Here is an 18777-nt window from a genome sequence, read left to right as displayed (position 1 = left end):
CGATGAAATGTTTCATGCTTAATTGGAAGCGCCTCAACCTCACTTGAGATTCGAGAACTCTTTGGATCTAACCTGAGTTCTCTAGAGCTCATTTTAGAACCTTTGAACTCATTTGAGTGTCCAACGTTTAGTTTGAATATAATGAGCCTTTTCCAAAAAAAATTTTGAATATAATGTCAATTAGATTTGCAAATGCCTGAATTAGAAAAAAACTAAAATTTTGTGGTTACCCAGCGATGGTAGCCCCGGGTTTTTTTTGCACTTCAGAACAATGTCCACGCCATAAGTTTTTTCAGGCCACACAGAACGGTGCACTAAAATAATTTTTTATCAAATTTTTCTGGCATAAGTCTATTAAACATATCAAATAGTGTTAAAATAAGTCCTACGTTCACCAAAAGAGTTTCAAAATTATGAGATTAATAAAAATATATACGCTGCTAGATTTCATGATAATTTAACAGTCCAGAATTCAAATTAAATTTATACCACGTACAATCTAATTTTAAATATGTTTTCTTCTTATACGTAGTCTTTCTAAATTAAACAATATTATGTCCATATATAATAAAGATCAATACATGCGTTCGAATTGTAATAAAGTAATATTGCCATATACAATATATTGAAATGCTTTCAACAAGCCCATCTTCAAGAAAGATACAAAACATCAAAACCAACAAAGTTCAAGGGAAAATTACAATCAAAACTCATCAAGCCACAGTTGGAACCACATCTTTACGATGATAATATCAGTTCTTGTAATATTTACTCTTAAAATTAGTATCTTAAAATTAACGTTGAATTTAAAATTAAAGTTAAAAGAATATTAATCTGATTCCATACATGTTAAAAAATCATCTCTTTCTCTCTCAAGGGCTGAAAAATGTCACATAACAGGTAGAAGTACAAATCAATACAAAAATAAATGACAGGTAGAATATCATAGAAAAATCATAACATAAAATTCCACGGTAGCAGATATAGTAGACACTAAGTTTTGATAGTGGGAGTTTAAAATTTCACGGTAGTAGATATAGTAGACACTGTCCAAATTAGTATCCTCAACGTCTTTATTGTCATTTCACGCATCCACAATGTCACATGAACAATTCCTATAGTGAATTGTGGCATAATTTAAACATAACAATTGATTCTAAGTTTCAGTATAATATATTTGGTCCAGCTACACTATAGTAATAGCTTCATTCATTAATTATAATTAATTAATTAATTAGAATTGTGTGGTACCATTGTAATCAGTGGCGTGGCACAGCTATGTATAGGCCATGGTGGATCATGGCATGGCCCTTTGGCAATTGAATTTTTAATAATAATATTAGAGGTGAATGCTAAGTACTAAGTACTAATAGAATTTTATATATAAATAAAAATTTATCCTAGAGCTTTAGGCCGTGTTTAGTTCCTGACGTAAAAAATTTTGCGATACTGTAGTATTTTCGTTTGTTTGTAGTAATTATTGTCTAACTAGGGAACATATCTAGTGCAAACCACAACCTCCGTGAAAACCTGTGCAAACCATGACAAAAAAGTCATCTAAATTCACCAAAAAAATCACACATGTAGATGATATGATGATACACAACCCTGTAAAATATCTTATCCAAATTCGAATTCATTTGTGAGATATAAAAATAACAAATTTCAAGCCAGAAAAGTGTCCACAGAATTTGCTAGAAATTTGTTATTTTTATATCTCACAAATGAATTCGAGTTTGGATAAGATATTTTACAGGGTTGTGTATCATCATATCATCTACATGTGTGATTTTTTTGGTGAATTTAGATGACTTTTTTGTCATGGTTTGCACAGGTTTTCACGGAGGTTGTGGTTTGCACTAGATATGTTCCCGTCTAACTATGGATTAACTAGGCTCAAAAGATTTGTCTCGTAAATTTCGGCCAAGCTGTGCAATTAGTTATTATTTTCGTCTATATTTAATACTCCATGTATACGTCTAAAGATTCGATGTGACGAAAAATCTTGAAAAATTTTAGGTTTTAGGATGAAAGTAAACAAGGCTTAAGCCGTAGCCGCTGCCAACTTAAGCCTTGTTTAGTTCCCAAAACTTTTCAAGATTCCTCGTCACATCGAATCTTGTGGCACATGCATGAAACACTAAATATAGATAAAAAAGACAACTAATTGTACAATTTACCTGTAATTTACAAGACGAATCTTTTGAGCCTAGTTAAACTATAATTAGATAATAATTGTTAAATAAAAACGAAAATAATACAGTAGCCAAACCTAACATTTCTCGCGAACTAAACAAGGCATTATATAGCTGCAAGTACTCATTATGTGAAAAGGTGCAGCCAACATCTGTTCAAGTGTCATCTGCTTTATCTACGAGATATATAGCTGCAGCCAACATCTACCAATGGAGTACTAATAAACGCTACTCTATCTACGAGATACTAGCTGCAGCCAACATCTGTTCAAGTGTCATCTGCTTTGATCCACCGGATTGATGCTGCGAGTTGGACTTCCGGCCCCCATTCTCGTCTGCGGGGCTGCCGGCTGCGAGAGTAGATTCGATTCGCCGTGCAATGATGCTCCCGTCTCCTGTCTCCGGCGCGACGCGTGGCATCAGGCGCCGCTCATCGGCGGTGCAGCCCGGACCCCATTGGTCAGCGCGGAGGGCGACAAAACAGTGGGCAACAGCTAGCCGTCAGCCAGCGTCCGCCGGCCTCGAGGAACCCTGGGCCCGGACGGTGCCGCCGCCGGTTTCTGCTCCTTCCGCGGTTCGATTCAGGTTTGTCGCCTCTCTCACACACACACACACACGGAAACACAGCCGACGTTTCCTTTTAATCCGAGCGCGCGGCTACGACTCCTCAGTCTCTACCGAGGAAGAATCCGACGGGGAACGGAAGAAGAAGCTGGCAGTGCGCAACCATCAGCACAGGATAAGCCAGCGGCCTGATCAACGCCGATCTGAGCCCTCGCTGCCGGATTGCTGGTGACCTCTTCAACTCTCTGGTGTTTTTGCATCAGCGCGGTTACCGTGTTGTGTGTATGGCTCCGTGATCTCCGCGCACTTTTTTTTTTGTTTACCGGGCTCTTGTTCGATTTAGCTTACTATTAGCTGTATTAGCGGGGCTAATAGGAGTAGCTAATTGTTAGCTGAGTGGTAGATAAGACATTAGTTGGTTTATTAGGTGAGGATTCTTAGCTAACTTTTAGCAGCTAACTATTAACTGTGGGATCAAACAGGCCCTAAGGTGGTCAGGCTGGGGGGACGATTGTTAGGTTTGGGGTTTCAGTCAGCCAATAAACGAAGTCTTAAACTACAACTGGAAAGGACGCACAGATTCCAAGTCCCCTCCTATTTTTTAGGACCAGTCCAGCAGTCCTTTTATTTAAACCTGATACGATGTCGTTTTGCTTGTTCTTTACTTTCCTCAAGCAAAAGGTATTGTGGTTCTTTATTATAAGTAGTCCAGATTCTAAAAGGTTAATATATATCATTATGTGGAAAAGAAGTTTCATATATATGAGTAGTGATACCACCAAAGATCAAATTTGTGTGTGTATCAAGCTTTTTGTTCAGTTCTATCTCATCACTGTTCTCATATCAGTTGGGGTATCATTTATCACAATCTCTCTTCTTACTAATTTTCAGGTTAACAAAGTATGAGCGATTCAGAGTGTGCAGGAGCACCTCAACTTAAGGTCTCTCCAAAGTCGAATCGCTGTATTGAATAGTTTTGCGATGCAATGAATTGCTGTGTCCTCTGACTCTGTTGGTTTTGGACTTGACAGGGGAAGTACTTTGGTTTGCTCGTCTGCTTTCTATTGGGGAATGGATGCCTCTTCGCATGGAACAGTATGCTTACAATAGAAGATTACTATGTCTACCTCTTCCCTGTATGTTCTTCCTTTACAATTACAGTATATATGATTTTTATTGTTTATGCTCAGTTTCAAGTGCGCACTGGGTAACTATATATGTTCTATAACTTATCACCGTCATTTATGGTTTACAGCTTTAATATTGCTTTATTTATGTATTTTGAACTAATGGCACACGAAGCTAGAGAAATCCAATGATAATGTCCTGTCATTACAATCTGTGATATTGATGAGGCAAAGGGACTTGCAAGTTTGTTGAATGGGTGGAAGATTTCCCGAGTAAAGAGAGATGGCAATCAAGTAGCAAATTCTTTAGCTGGGTTAGCTAGACAATGTAAACGGTCTACGGCTTGGCTGGGTAGAGTAAATGTGCTCAGTCCCATATCAATGCCGTTGTAACCTTGTAAATGGTCTACGGCTTGGCTGGGTAGAGTTCCTGAACCAGTCCCATATCAATGCCGATTGTAACCTCGTGCCTGTCTAGTTAATGAAAATCTCTCTTTACTCGCAAAAAAAAAAAAAAAAAAAAAAAAAACTGTGATGACTGATACTATATGTCCAAATAACTATTGCAGAAGAACCACCCAACCAGAGTTCTCACGCTGGTATATCAGCCTTTTGCCCTGGGAGTTACAGCTCTTCTAGCATACCACGAAGCAAAAATCAACACCAGGCTTCGGAATCTGACAGGATACACAATTTACTTCTTAAGTTCTTTTGCAATAATAATTGTAAGTGAATACCTATCTCTGAGGCAAATAGAGACCGTTCATAAACTATATTCCTTTAGCATGACTATTGCGCCAGTACTAGTATATATGTTTTTTCCCCTGAAAGATAGTATTAGCTAGTATGTTTCCCATTTGATATATTGCATAAGTGGTATATAAAACATGGTTATTTTATACAGTGCTATATATAGTGTGGTTATTGGACAAGTGATATCAACCTCATACCGTTATGTTTTGGATATTAGCTGGATGTGGCCACTAAAGGGCGAGGTGGGTTTGGAGCCTTCGTTGGCATATGCGTAACAAGTGCAGCATTCGGGATAGCAGATGCTCATGCTCAAGGTGGTATGATTGGTGACCTATCCTTGATGTGCCCAGAGTTCATTCAGGTGACTCTTTCCAATGATTTTTGGTGTACTGTGTTGACTGATAGAAATATCTCAGTGCCTATAGCTGGCTGCTCTTATGTACCCATCTATGTTTTGGTTTGCAGTCCTACTTGTCAGGTTTGGCTGCATCAGGAGCAATTACATCAGCTTTGCGTCTGATTACAAAAGCAGCTTTTGAGAACTCACAAGATGGTTTGCGAAAAGGAGCGAGTATGTCCCGATCTTTTTGACATATGTGAATCAATAAGTTTGTCTTAAATTTTATCTTATGCATTTGCAAAAACTAACAAAGTAGATAACCATATTATCAATGCTCTGTGTAATTTATCTTGTTAATTAGTACAGTAACAAGAATGCTACACGTCCTCTCATCTAAAAGAAACACAACCAGAAAAGTGAACATAAAATAAATTAACATTCTTCTTTTTCACCTCAGCTAGCGCAGTTATTTTGTCTAACCAAATACTTTGAACTACTTCGTCCTTATGCAGTGCTATTCTTTTCGATATCATGCTTCAATGAGCTATTATGTGTTCTTCTGTACACATTTGTCTTCCCCACATTGCCTATTGTCAAATTTTATCGCTTGAAGGCAGCTTCCGAAGGTAGCAAAACTGTTGCTGGTGACCTAGCTGCTGCAGGAGTCCCAATTCAACATGAAGAGCAAGTTTGTCTCATACTGACCGTTACATATTCTTAACTTTACCGATCGATAATCCATGGAAATATAGCATATGCTACTTTATGCAGGCTATGGAGGATCCCAAACAATATGTGCGATTAAGCACCAAACTACTGTTTCTGCAAAACGTTGATTACGCGCTTGATATCTTTCTGACATATGTCTTGACTCTATCTATCTTCCCTGGATTCCTATCTGAAGACACCGGATCACACGGCCTAGGGACTTGGTAAGATTTTTTTTTCATGTTTTTCCTTTTTACTGACGCATGGTGACTAGCTCCTGTACAATTGGCATAATCTAGTGTTCCACATGAATTTTTTCCCCTCTGCTGTGTACTTTTCAGGTATGCACTTGTTTTGATTACAATGTTTAACGCGTGGGATCTCATAGGCAGATATGTACCCATTATTGTCAAGCTGAAATCTCGAAAATGTATCATGGCAGCAACCCTCGCACGCTTTCTACTCATTCCTGCATTCTATTTTACTGCAAAGTACGGCGCACAAGGGTACATGATCTTTTTGACATCCTTCTTGGGGTTGAGCAACGGGTATCTAACCGTATGTATCCTTACAGAGGCACCCAAAGGATACAATGTAAGTTTTCCTCTGTTATATATTTCATGCTATTGTCAAATTTAGATAGACAAATTGATTTTTGTCATTGCAAACTTTTGTTCAGGGGCCAGAGCAAAATGCGCTGGGGAATGTTCTTGTTGTTTTCCTCATGATTGGACTGTTTTCTGGTGTTGTGCTCGATTGGTTATGGCTGATAGGGAAAGGTTGGTGATAACTAAAGTCACCTCATAAAGGGTGTTACTCTTTTGCTAAGTGTATCCTGTTGGTACATCGATGGAAAAAATAATAATAAATCCGATTTGCTGATTTTCTTGCTATCTGTTAGTCTGGAAATGGTTTATCTTTTTGGAGTTGTTATTAAGTGATAGTCCAAAGGATGCAGTGGTAGACTGGTAGGATACTGAAACTAGCTCCAAGCGTCGTCACGTCTTCAACAAAATTTTGCATGGTCTTTTTTTAGGGGACAATAGCAGGTGCTCTGCCTTTTCACTATAGGAGGAAACATCAAATGATCACAATGCTGAGGCTTCCATAAGTTCCATGTCGAATAGGTGATGGTTTGAGTCCCGTGGTCTGAACTGTCTGATGAAGGAGTTCCCATTAGTTCAGACCACCGTGTCTGCAGGTTATTGACTAGTGATCGCACTTGGAGGTCTTGGTAGCCTAACGAGCACGTGCATCTATCTGTGAAAGGCTTGCCTCGATTTTTCCCTTCCCAAGATCCCACTCATGTGGGAGCCTCCAGCATATTTATGCCCGTTTGGAAGACTGACGGCAGAAATTGTTTTCAGCTATGCTTCGGTCATCAGGTATTCAGCATTCAGGGCCTTGTTTAGTTTTTTTTTTTTTGCAAAATGGACACTGTAATATTTTTGTTTGTATTTGATAAATGTTGTCCAATCATAGATTAACTAGGCTCGAAAGATTCATCTCGCAAATTACAGTGTGTAGTTAGCTATTTTTTATTTATATTTAATGCTCCATGTATGTATTGCAAGATTCGATGTGACAAAGAATCTGAAAAAATTTACAATTTTTTTTGAAAACTAAAGAAGGCCCAGGTGTGTGTTTCCCTAACAAACTATTGAGCACACTGTCAGTGTCAGCTTCAGAGTCACAGCCACATATATGTGGAGTACACGGGACTTCAAGGTCGCGTTTAGGGATGAATTTCATGTCTTGTTAATTCTCAAAAAATTTCAATCACATCTCACTAGTATATAGATGCTCTAAACCGATGGGGGCAAAAAAATTTTACAGGCAGTTTTAATTATCATGCGCCTGTGTTGTAAAATTGTACGGTTGGAATTAAAAACCGCCTGTGTAAATAGGTCAGGACAGGCGGTTATTATAAAAAAATCGTCTGTGTTAATAAACCTTTACACAAGCGGTTGGCATAACTGAACCACCTGTGTAAATGGTCCATTAACACAGGCGGTTCAGTTATGTGAACCGATTTTGCTATTTTTTCTATAAATACCCAGCAGCACCCTTCTTCCTTCTCGGGCTGAACTGTAGCTCCGAGCCACCTTCCATCAGAGCCCATCTTGGAGGTCCAGATTTTCCAAAATACAAGGAGAGAGGTTTTGATCTGTATTTCTTGGATGGAGGTGACTAAGAAAGGTTAGTTGATGTCTTTAATGCCTTTTTTTGTGTCCTCTTACTCAATTTGAGCTACCTTTTGGATCTAGGGTTTTACCAGAAGGAGATAGTAGACTAGCTAGGTATGCAATATTTGCTCAAATGAGGTTGCTTAAGATGGTTAGATGATTGTCTCTCATGTCTCCATTTCTATGTGTTTCTTCTTTAATTAGTGAATCCAAGAAATATATATGTAGTGGTTTCCATGAATGGTGTTTCCATACTTAGGAAGAGAGAGAAAGATACGTTTTTTTTAGTTTTTTAAATTATATTGTTTAAGATATTATTTTTTATGTAAATTTGATTTAATTATGCAATATGTATTTTTTATGTATGGGGTTGTTTAAGATGGTGAAATGATGCCTCTCCTCTCACCATTTTCATATTTTCTTCTCAAATTTATTTTAGTGAAATCAAGATACCGTTATACATGGGCGGATGTATGTTCATGGCAAAAGGTGCGGCCGCACCTACGAAAAATTAGAAAACAGTGATTATATTCATTTTTTTACGATATACGCATCCATATATACAATAAATATGCCCACAAGGCTAACGCACCCTCTTTAAATTTTCTTTAGCTCCCACTGCCGTTATACATACAAACTCTAATGATGAACACATGCAACATGAGAACATTTGTCCCCATTTCGCCGATTGTGAGCGTGCAACAATTGCTTGTAGCTGAATTCCTGCAGCAACACTTATTTTGTTGGCTTGCTAGTTGGAATCTATGCGCGCATGATGCTGCCAACAAATGCTTGATTCCGATCCGTTGGTGAATGGTATACTTCTCTTTCCTTTTTGTTTGGATCGCGGTAAACACTACACTACTATCTCTTCTCTCTGGGTCCGGGTGTCCCTGTTACGTTTTAAGCATGTACAGATGTTTGCCACGCGCTGATTCCAACCAACCGATCGAGGCAACCATCCCCCGCGGCATCGTCTATAGCTAGAAAAATCACAGCGCAGCACGCTACGTGAAGATGCCGCTTTGTCCGCTTCATCTTCGCGGCAGCCCGCCGATCCCAATCGCTGCAGCATACATTACACGTCTACACGGCGCCACAGTATATATATGGCGCTTGCACCAACTACTACCAAACGACTACTAGCGCACAATCAATGGCGGCCTCAGTGGGCGTTGCGCTCCTGGTCGCCTTCCTCACGCCGGTCGTCGTTTACTTGCTCACAAGGCACCCCAACAAGAAGCCGTTGCCGGGCAACCTGCCGCCGGGCTCACTGGGCCTGCCGATGATCGGGCAGAGCCTGGGCCTGCTGCGCGCGATGCGGAGCAACACCGGCGAGCGGTGGCTGCGAGACCGGGTCGACCGGTACGGCCCCGTGTCGAAGCTGTCCCTGTTCGGCGTCCCGACGGTGTTCGTGACGGGCCCCGCCGCCAACAAGCTGGTGTTCGCGAGCGACGCGCTGGCGCCGAAGCAGCCCCGGTGCCTGCCGCTCATCCTTGGCCGCCGCAACATCCTCGAGCTCGTCGGCGACGACTACCGCCGCGTCCGCGGCGCCATGATGCAGTTCCTCAAGCCGGACATGCTGCGGCGGTACGTGGGCACGATCGACGCCGAGGTGGCGCGCCACCTGGAGGGGCGGTGGGCGGGGCGCCGCACCGTCGCCGTGCTGCCGCTGATGAAGCTGCTCACGTTCGACATCATCGCGACGCTGCTGTTCGGCCTCGAGCGCGGCGCCGTCAGGGAGCGGCTCGCCGCGGCGTTCGCGGACATGCTGGAGGGGATGTGGTCCGTGCCGCTGGACCTGCCCTTCACGACGTTCCGCAAGAGCCTCAGGGCGAGCGCGCGGGCGCGGCGGGTGCTCGAGGCCACGCTCGCCGAGAAGAGGGCCAGGCTGGAGCGCGGCGAGGCGTCGCCCGCGGACGACCTCGTGAGCTGCCTCGCTAGCCTGCGCGCCGAGGCCGAGGGCGACGGCGGCGAGCGGCTGCTGACGGACGAGGAGATCGTGGATAACGCCATGGTCGTCCTCGTCGCCGGCCACGACACGTCGTCCGTGCTCATGACCTTCATGATCCGCCACCTCGCAGGCGATCCCGCAACCCTCGCCGCCATGGTTCAAGGTGATCGTCAAGAAAAGAACCCACAGCCACACAGCTCTCTATTCTATGGCCTATAATAAACAAATCAAATGCTAGTGATCGACCATGGATAGACGTCTCATGCACGCATGCGTAATGTTGCCTCTCGCTCCTGTCTTTCGGCCGCATGTTGCAGAGCACGACGAGATCGCCAAGAACAAGGCCGACGGCGAGGCGCTGACATGGGAGGACCTGCACGGCATGCGGTTCACGTGGCGCGTAGCCCTGGAGACGCTGCGGATGATCCCTCCCATCTTCGGCAGCTTCCGGCGAGCGATGGAGGACATCGAGTTCGACGGCTACTGCATCCCCAAGGGGTGGCAGGTGTTCTGGGCGTCCAGCGTGACGCACATGGACCCCAGCATCTTCCCGGACCCGGACAAGTTCCAGGCGTCCCGGTTCGAGAGCCAGGCACCGCCCTACTCGTTCGTGGCGTTCGGCGCCGGCCAGAGGCTGTGCGCCGGGATCGAGTTCGCCAGGGTGGAGACGCTGGTGACCATGCACCGCCTGCTGAGGCGATTCAGGTGGAGGCTCTGCTGCGAGGACAAGGACAACACATTCGTCAGGGACCCCATGCCGTCGCCGCTGAACGGGCTACCCATCGAGCTCCAGAGCAGAGACATGGCTTCTCCAACTCCAAGCAAGAGCGCGTGCGGACTTTGAACGTGTGGAGCTCAGTGCCTTGATTCCAACCAAGATGTTCGTGGTTCAGGTCACCTGTGTATAGGTCCCAAAATATATAGCTTTAGAATGTTGGGTCGGTTTTTTGTTAAGTAAAAATGTAAAAAAAAAAACTATGGTTTTTACTAGAAGCAAGCTTTTCTTTAGTTTTGGATAAAAAAAAAGGTTTTGATCAAACATGTATCGGTGGATCTCCAGGAGCAGGTTAAGTCAGTCCTCTGCAAATGAGCATTCTCGGTATCTTAATAAGAAAGACCTGAGCAGTAAGGTCTAAACCAAGCTATATTGATTTGTTGCCTTTAACTGAAAGGAGAAAGCTACCTATAGCGTTCTGTTAGACTTTTCTGAAATACGCACTCTGAAACAGAGTCTGAGTCTCTGAGAGTTCCTTTCTGCCATCTGTTCATTGAATGTGCTAAAGGAGAGCCAAGCTAATTGCTCCTGTTCAGCAAGCAAGAATCAGCAGCACTATTGCTGAAGCCCTGATGCACACTGTACATGATCTGCAGACCTCGAAAGCATGTTCACTCCGGATAGAAAAGATGTAAGACAGCTCTCATTTTTTTGTGCGGTTTGAACTGCAGCAGTTGAGAGGCTTATCTACCTTGTAGTGTTATATGAGCGAAGGGGAATGGGAATGAAGCAATGGCATCATCATCAAGCATTCAAGATTTCAAGTGATAGGCGGAAGGGTAAAAGTGGGGATGTAGGTTTGCTATATATATACTACCCTTTTGGTAGAAAGTGGTTAATTTACCTCTATTACTACTAGCAGCAGCTGAAAATGTGCCGCAGATAAATAGTAGAAAATTTTGGGGGAGTTCCATGCAAGCAATAGTGTTTCAACTCTATGAACATATCATTGAATTAATGGGCATCCTCTACTGGGGTCTAGGGGTAGTCCTGCTTCCTCTCGGACCTCAGGCTGGTCCTGAAGTTGTTTGCTGCTCATCTATCTGATATTCTGAATATATCGCTCTATTGCGACACCAACAGAAAAGATTCAGGCTCTGTACATGGATTCCGTAGTCTTGGGGTTCTCAACTGCAGTCTCCAAGGGGCAAGGGCCTGGTGAGGTCATATTTTGTTTCAGCCCAGGAACGTAGTTGAACTGAATCATCTGTTCAAATACAGCAACTTCTGACTTAGACACTGCTAGATGTGGCAGACCCTCACATAGTCCGATCCCTGACCCTCTCACATGCCAAGTATGTCTTGCGACTGAAGGCCTGAAGCAGGCATCTACACACAAACAGCATACAACACTGAAAATTTCTACTTGAACACATTGACATGATTGTCTCATTATCTGTATTTTTTGTGTGAGCGCATGACAACTTTTGTAAAATGAGGAAGCCGTGGATTCTTTGATAGGGGATGCAAAAGTACTCTGTATATTCTACTTGAACACATTGACATACTTCATTTGGTAGCCAATAAAAGAGATGGAAAAAATAATCGAAAGACTAATTCTTAATTATACAAGATGATATTAAAGATTAATATGAGAAGAGGAAAGAACGCAAAAAAAACATTTTGAACAATTAATTAGATTATAGCTAATTGAAGAGGCATATTGTAGGGGGCATAGAAATGTTGGTTGTCCAGTTCCTGTTGGTTTCCAGTAGACTGCTTCTCTAGCGATGTGGTTTTGTTAACCTACTGCAAGCAGTGGAGAATTTACTTTCAGTTTATGCTAATTCATACTCCCGGCTTAAGAAGTTAGAGCAAATTTCTCTGGAGTTTTGAGACAGACTGCACGATGCACCAAACACATGGATCAGTAGTACAGTACTATCTCAAGATCGCAGCATTGTTCTCACGTGCTCAATGTACGGATAAATTTGGCTGATTAACGTGGCTATTTGGGCTGCGCTGCGCTGCACAGCATAGGCGCTCGGTGCAGCCCGATTAAGGCCCGCTGCACAGCCCATGAGCTAACCATGAGGACATACCGCGAATCCAGCTCCGTCCTCTTCCCGTTTGGAGTCTGCACATGCAAAATGTCAACTACTTTAAAATGATGGAATGCAAATGCTAAAATTTTCAATGTCATGTTTAGTTTTATCCAAAATACATAATTTCTTGCCCTCATGAGGGTCTCTTAAGGCTCTTTTGGGCTTTTTGGCCTCTTGAGGCACAAATATAAAATAGAGAATAACCACTTTTTTGGTAAAAAAAATTGCATGGTGTTTAGTTTCATTATACAAAATGATGAACCATTTTAGAATAGAATGAGAACTAAGCACCCCCTAAATATAACCCTACAAATTTTGGCATTTTGTGTTTTATGGGGAACTAAACACCCCCCATCTTATTCGTCCGGGCTGTTGAAACAAACTGTGTCCTCTTCCATGTATACGTTTCAATCTGACCCTTCAAACTTCTATGAACATACATTCAACTGTTCTTCCAGTTTGTAAAGTTATCCTGCATCTTTCTTGTACATCCGTATATAGAAATTGAAGTCCCATTACATTGGTTTATTTATCAAGAATTGGCCTGCTAATTAACGATTGCAGGGCTATCACTCAGCTAGGGTGCTCACTCTAGTATACCATCCTTTCGCTGTTGGGACAACTCTGATCCTGGCATACGTACCATGAGGGGCCAAGATCAACACAAGAGCTCGCAATCTGGCAGGCTACACACTGTTCTTCCCCGAGCTCTCTGTCCTTGAATTTCTGTTTCCTTGAAGGCTCCTTTTCCAAAAAGAAAAAAAAAAGCAACTTGAAGGTTCCAAAGCTTTCAAAAGAAAACCCCATTGGCGCTCATGGGCCTTTCTCATTCATAAATGGGCTCAAATGGTACCAAGAACAAGACCAGGCCATCAGCCCCATACCCTGTGTGTGTCCTCTGCCGCTGCAGCCACGAGGAGTGGGCCAGTGGGCAAGTGGTTGGTAAGTGGGGTACCACGGCTCAGAACGCGGGGCCCTCCTGCTGGCCGTGGCGCTGGGCAAACCAGCTGGCGCCAAGTCAGCACGCCTGATATTGGAGTATTTCCCGGGTCCACCACGTCTCCTGGATGGGACGTCTCCGTCCAGGTCAGCAGCAAATAATTACGAGCACCCCGAGCGTACCAATGCCGGTCAGGAGGAATAATTGTTCTTTTCTTGCATTTGATTATTGCGACCAAGCCCTCTCTCTCTGCCTTTTGGAGCGATCTCATGACATCCCCGTTGTTCATCAAAACATTTAAAAACCCTAGAAGGCTTGAACCTTCTTTTCAGGAAAAAAAAAGCCCAGCCTGGTTTGAAGTTTATATATATTTATTTATGCTAATTTGCTGTAAAAGCGCCTACTACATACAAATTAGTCTGTATGTCACAGTAGGAAAAACTACTATACGAGGAATAAATGGCTACCCACATCGTTAGGGCACTCACAATGCAGATTCTATCATAGAGTCTAAAGTTATTTATTACTTTAAACAATATGGACTTAGAGTCTAAATAAGACTTGAAGTTTTATTTTTTTCTACCCATTTCTTCAATAAATATGTTGTCACATCAGCAAAACACTATAAATAATATGTAATTAATTGTCTTAGACTCTGTGATAGAGTCTTGCATTGTAAGTGCCCTTATATCTGCATCGGAATCCATTGTTACATGCATAAAGATGTTTATCTTCGAGTAAGTACTAATCTCAGCTAGGATTTATAGGAGTGGAGATAAACGACAGAACTGAGTATACTCTATATATTCTGGTGTGGCATGCACACATTTGTTTATCTGAGAGAACCGATAATGGAAGCCCACAAAAAAAGTTATCCGAGGACCTAATCTAGAGCTAGTGGGGGGCGATGCACGGATTTCCTAATTAACCTGGAGCAGAGATTGGCATGGATAATATAGAAATGATCTCAAACAAGTACCAACTTGGGGTTATATCGTTTTTATACAGGAAGACAAAGGGCTTTTGAGCTAGATTCAGACGAACCATCATCGTTCCGACGTGGAAAAATAAACGGGTGTGGCCGCCGTACCATTTTTGTGCCCGCTGGTTTCGTATGAAGAGTCCTGTTTCTGTACAGCTCACAACAACAGTTTCATGAGCTGTTGTGAGCTGTTTTTTATTCCAAACACTTATTTCCAAAACAGTTTTATGGGTGAAGCTGTTTTTCCTCTCCTCTCACAAAGACATAAGTTGGGATGAAGCTTGAAAAAAGTAGCTTATTGCAGATTCCCCTCATTTCTCTCTCAACTATGCATGAAGTAGTTGGTGAAGCTATTTTACCAAATATTTTTTTCCAAAACAGCTCAGCTTCATCTAGAAACTCACTCATAAAGCTATTTTTAAAAAAAAACAGCTTTACTAGTGAAGTTGAGGCATGCCAAACAAGCCAGTACAGTATAAGTTGGGCCCCAATGTTTGCGAGTTGTGTTTTCTGCGATAGATGATGATTGCGATGCTTGTTTCGTGAGCAAGTTTTGAAAGATTCTCCTTGATCTTGCCCTTGACAGCACCATCTCTTCGTCTTCTTATCTGGGTTGGAATTTGTTTGTTACCTTCATTATGGGCCCACTGCTGAAATCGTCATGCATGACCGAGCTTCCTTTTCTTATTGTTGTCTTCAGATGCTCAAAATAAAACTAACTTTCTTGTAGGAGACATTAGCCTATTTTCTTAATTACAGTAACACAAGCAGCCGTGTACGCCGGCACGCTCCGAATGGGCCAAAATGTCGGGTTTGAAATTTGTGTCCCCTTCCATCTAAATATATAAATCCAAAAATTCAAAAAAAAAGAAGTGGACGTGCGTCCGGAAAGTGGTTCCGCTCGTCCGTTTCGCCACCGGCAGCAACTTTAGTGGAGCGTTAGGTGCATTTTCTTCAATTAATTCGGTAGCGTACATCCATTTGCTTGCACGGCACCTAGATTTTGGTTGCTATCTCACGTGCCGGTGCTGCCTGGTGCTGTACAAACCTCACGGACTCGAATGATCCATCAAGCGTAAAAAAGTGGTCTGATTTTGGGTTTGGTTGAGCATATCATACCAAATGGTGTTGCTATCTTACAATATGCTGATGATACAATCATATATTCGAAAAATGATCTGAATAAAGCTAGGAATCTTAAGTTTCTTCTATATCTATATGAAATGCTGGCTGGTCTTAAGATCAATTTTAATAAAAGTGAGGTGGTGATGATTAATGATCATTCGAATGTTGCTAGCTCTTATGCTGAGATATTCAATTGTCAAATTGGCTATTTTCCTATCAAATATTTGGGGGTCCCTGTGAGCCCAAGTAGATTGCATGTTGCTGATTGGAGGCCCCTCTTGGAAAAAAAATGCTAAGAGGCTAGATGTGTGGAAAGGATCTTCGTTATCCATTGCTGGCAGATCTACTCTTATTTCTTCCAGTGTTAATAATACCCCTATCTATCACATGGCAATTTACTTACTCCCTAAGACTGTGATCAAGGAGTTAGATAAGGTGAGAAGAACCTTCTTTTTGGCAAGGAGGACATACAAAAAGGAAGTACCATTTAGTTAAATGGACTAAAATTTGTAAGAGCAAAAAGAAAGGCGGTTTGGGGATTAAAGATATCAGGAAAACAAATTTGAGCCTTCTTCGTAAATGGTGGTGGAAGCTTGAAAATGAATCTGGTATTTGGCAGAATATTGTGAAGTTCAAATATCTTCAAACAGATTCAGTTGTGTCTGTAAAACATAAGCAATCTGATTCCCCTATGTGGAGTGACTTACTCAAAATAAAAGAAATTTATCTCCAAGGAAGGAAACTGAAAGTTAATAATGGTGCTTCAACCTTGGTTTGGAGAGATACATGGCTATATAATGACCCTTTATGTTCTAGATCCCCTGATTTGTTTAAACTCTGTGATTGTGATCAGAAAGACATTTATGTCTCCCAGTTGATCAGTGGCTTGGTTCCTGTTTCCTTTTGTAGATGGCTCACTCTTGAGTTGAGCAATGAATGGGAAAAGATTATGGAAGATATATTTGAAATCAATCTAGTTGATGAAAAAGATAAAGTTGTATGGAAATTAGAGAGTAATGGCACTTTTTCTGTTAAATCTACATATAATGCTTTGACTAGTTCTGAGGGTGGTCTGAGTCATAAGTGCATTTGGAAAGGAAAAATTCCTCCAAAAATCAAAATCTTCTTGTAGCTGGTTGCTAACAATGCCATTTTGACCAAAGATAATATGATTAAAAGACAATGGAAGGGAGCCCCTTCATGTTTTTTCTGTCAGTCCCCTGAATCAGTAAATCACTTATTGTTCACATGCTCTGTTGCAAAATCTGTTTGGGATATCATAGCAACTAGTTTGGGAGCATCTAATATTCCCATTTCTTTTAATCAAAGTTGGCTTTGGTGTGACATGTGGATTCCAAATGGCAAACAGTTTCATGCTGTGGGGATTGGAGTTGTCTGTTGGGCTATTTGGAAGATGAGAAATAACATCTGTTTTGAAGGGAAAACTCTTAAAAGTCCCCTAGAAATTATAAGTCATGCTTGTGCTTTGATGAAATACTGGGCAGGTTTACAGAGTGATGTGGACAAGGAAGCGTTGATCGATGGAGTGGAGACTATGTTCAAGATTGCTGTGCAGATTGTAGCCAAGAAACGTCGTGGAGACAATCAGACAGGCGCAGTGAAGGACTCTGTCAATGAAGATGAGGCAAGCCAGGATCCAGATCACTGAAGGCGACCTGAAGAACATCCGTGTGTCGTCTGGAAGCTTTTGTTGGGCTACTGTTATGTCCTTTGCTTTCGCTATGATGTCAAACGTTCTTAGGCTGGTTTCGCTCTTTTAGTTCTCTTTTATGTTTTGAATTGTCTGGCTTTGCTGCTGGTCACAATGTGTTTCCGTTATCAGTAATGGAAATGGGATAACCCCTAATTAGAAAAAAACAAACCTCACGGACGCCACCAAAGTGATCGCCCAAAACCGTATACATAATAATTCATTAACTTTAATAATCGACAAACAACACAACGGGATAAATTTTGTACCTGACAAAAATGAAGTGAGCTTTATTTTCTGCTCGACATATATTCTAAATCAACGAAGATGTTTCATGACATTATTAAGACACCATAGTTTTTTTTTTGTTTTGAGGATGAAAAACCTGTTTTGTTTGTGACCAAAACTAGCCACACTAAAGATTAGGCACATCATAAACTTTTAAAAGTTGTTTGGTTCACTGTGTCATATTTAAATGTATTATATTTTTTGGTACTCTATCCCACATGTTATAGTATTTTTTAAAAAAACAAACCATAGGCCTTGTTTACTTCCACCCAAAATCCAAAATTTTTTCAAGATTCCCCGTCACATCAAATCTTTAGACGCATGCATGGAGTATTAAATATAAATGAAATTAAAAACTAATTGCACAGTTTGGTCGAAATTTACGAGACGTTTCTTTTGAGCCAAATTAGTCCATAATTGGACAATAATTACCACAAACAAACGAAAGTGCTACAGTGTCCCGAAAAAATTTCGGCAAGGAACTAAACAAGGCCATAGACTTATTTTCATGTCAAAATTTATCATTAACGTGGTTTCGATTTTACTCCTCACGTTTTGAGACAGCCATATAGTTTACCAGAGGCTTAACGTGATAATGTACAACACCAAAAGAACAGGCGTTGGAAAGAATAATGGCATTACGTGCGCGCCTTTTGCGTTGCCCTGATGTTTGTTGCGAGGGAGTCATATCATAGAGAAGAAACGGACAATGGTCACAATAGTAGCCTGTTGCCAGCCTCGCGGCCACCGAGGGAGCTGTGACTCTGCGAGATCCAAGAATGGAATGTCCTCATGGTCTAGGGGTCAATAATTCGCGCCTTACCGGGGTCCGGGTCAGGCCCGACTCGATCGTGCAAACCAATACTAGCGACCGACGCCCAAACACAAACACCAACCTTATTTTGAGGAATGTTATTAGTACTGAATATTATCGTGAACCAGAAAATTATTAAGGGTAGCAGTCCATTTTGGCACCCCGCAAATCCTTGAAATAATAATTTGAATTTCAAATTTTAAACAGAGATGCCAAATCAATCACTGCAGTATCGGATCCTACAGCTAGCCGCCGAACCAGCCCCCACTT

At 41.8% G+C, this 18777-nt stretch overlaps 2 protein-coding genes across 5 annotated transcripts; both read left to right on the top strand.

Moving 5' to 3' along the window:
* LOC110433160 (equilibrative nucleotide transporter 3-like) lies at positions 2398-6580 on the top strand. 4 transcript variants are annotated; one of them, XM_021454895.1, is made up of 11 exons: positions 2398-2780; positions 2867-2987; positions 3651-3700; positions 3791-3895; positions 4456-4611; positions 4857-5000; positions 5105-5210; positions 5492-5667; positions 5751-5911; positions 6130-6281; positions 6367-6580. In XM_021454895.1, exons 3-11 carry the CDS (start codon positions 3662-3664, stop codon positions 6492-6494), a joined length of 1167 nt encoding a protein of 388 aa, XP_021310570.1. In that variant the 5' UTR covers positions 2398-2780; positions 2867-2987; positions 3651-3661; the 3' UTR covers positions 6495-6580. The 4 variants fall into 4 exon arrangements, with proteins under 4 accessions (XP_021310570.1, XP_021310571.1, XP_021310568.1 ...); XM_021454893.1 differs by having other exon boundaries at positions 2400-2780; positions 6029-6281; XM_021454896.1 differs by lacking the exon at positions 4456-4611 and having other exon boundaries at positions 2399-2780; positions 6029-6281.
* Positions 9030-10960, top strand: LOC8056319 (cytochrome P450 716B1). The gene is made up of 2 exons (XM_002462964.2): positions 9030-9990; positions 10145-10960. Exons 1-2 carry the CDS (start codon positions 9030-9032, stop codon positions 10669-10671), a joined length of 1488 nt encoding a protein of 495 aa, XP_002463009.1. The 3' UTR covers positions 10672-10960.

The sequence above is a fragment of the Sorghum bicolor genome, chromosome 2, assembly GCF_000003195.3.
Source record: "Sorghum bicolor cultivar BTx623 chromosome 2, Sorghum_bicolor_NCBIv3, whole genome shotgun sequence".
Lineage (NCBI taxonomy): Eukaryota > Viridiplantae > Streptophyta > Magnoliopsida > Poales > Poaceae > Sorghum > Sorghum bicolor.
Note: the sequence above shows the minus strand (reverse complement) of the source record. Positions and strands in the feature narration are given on the sequence as shown.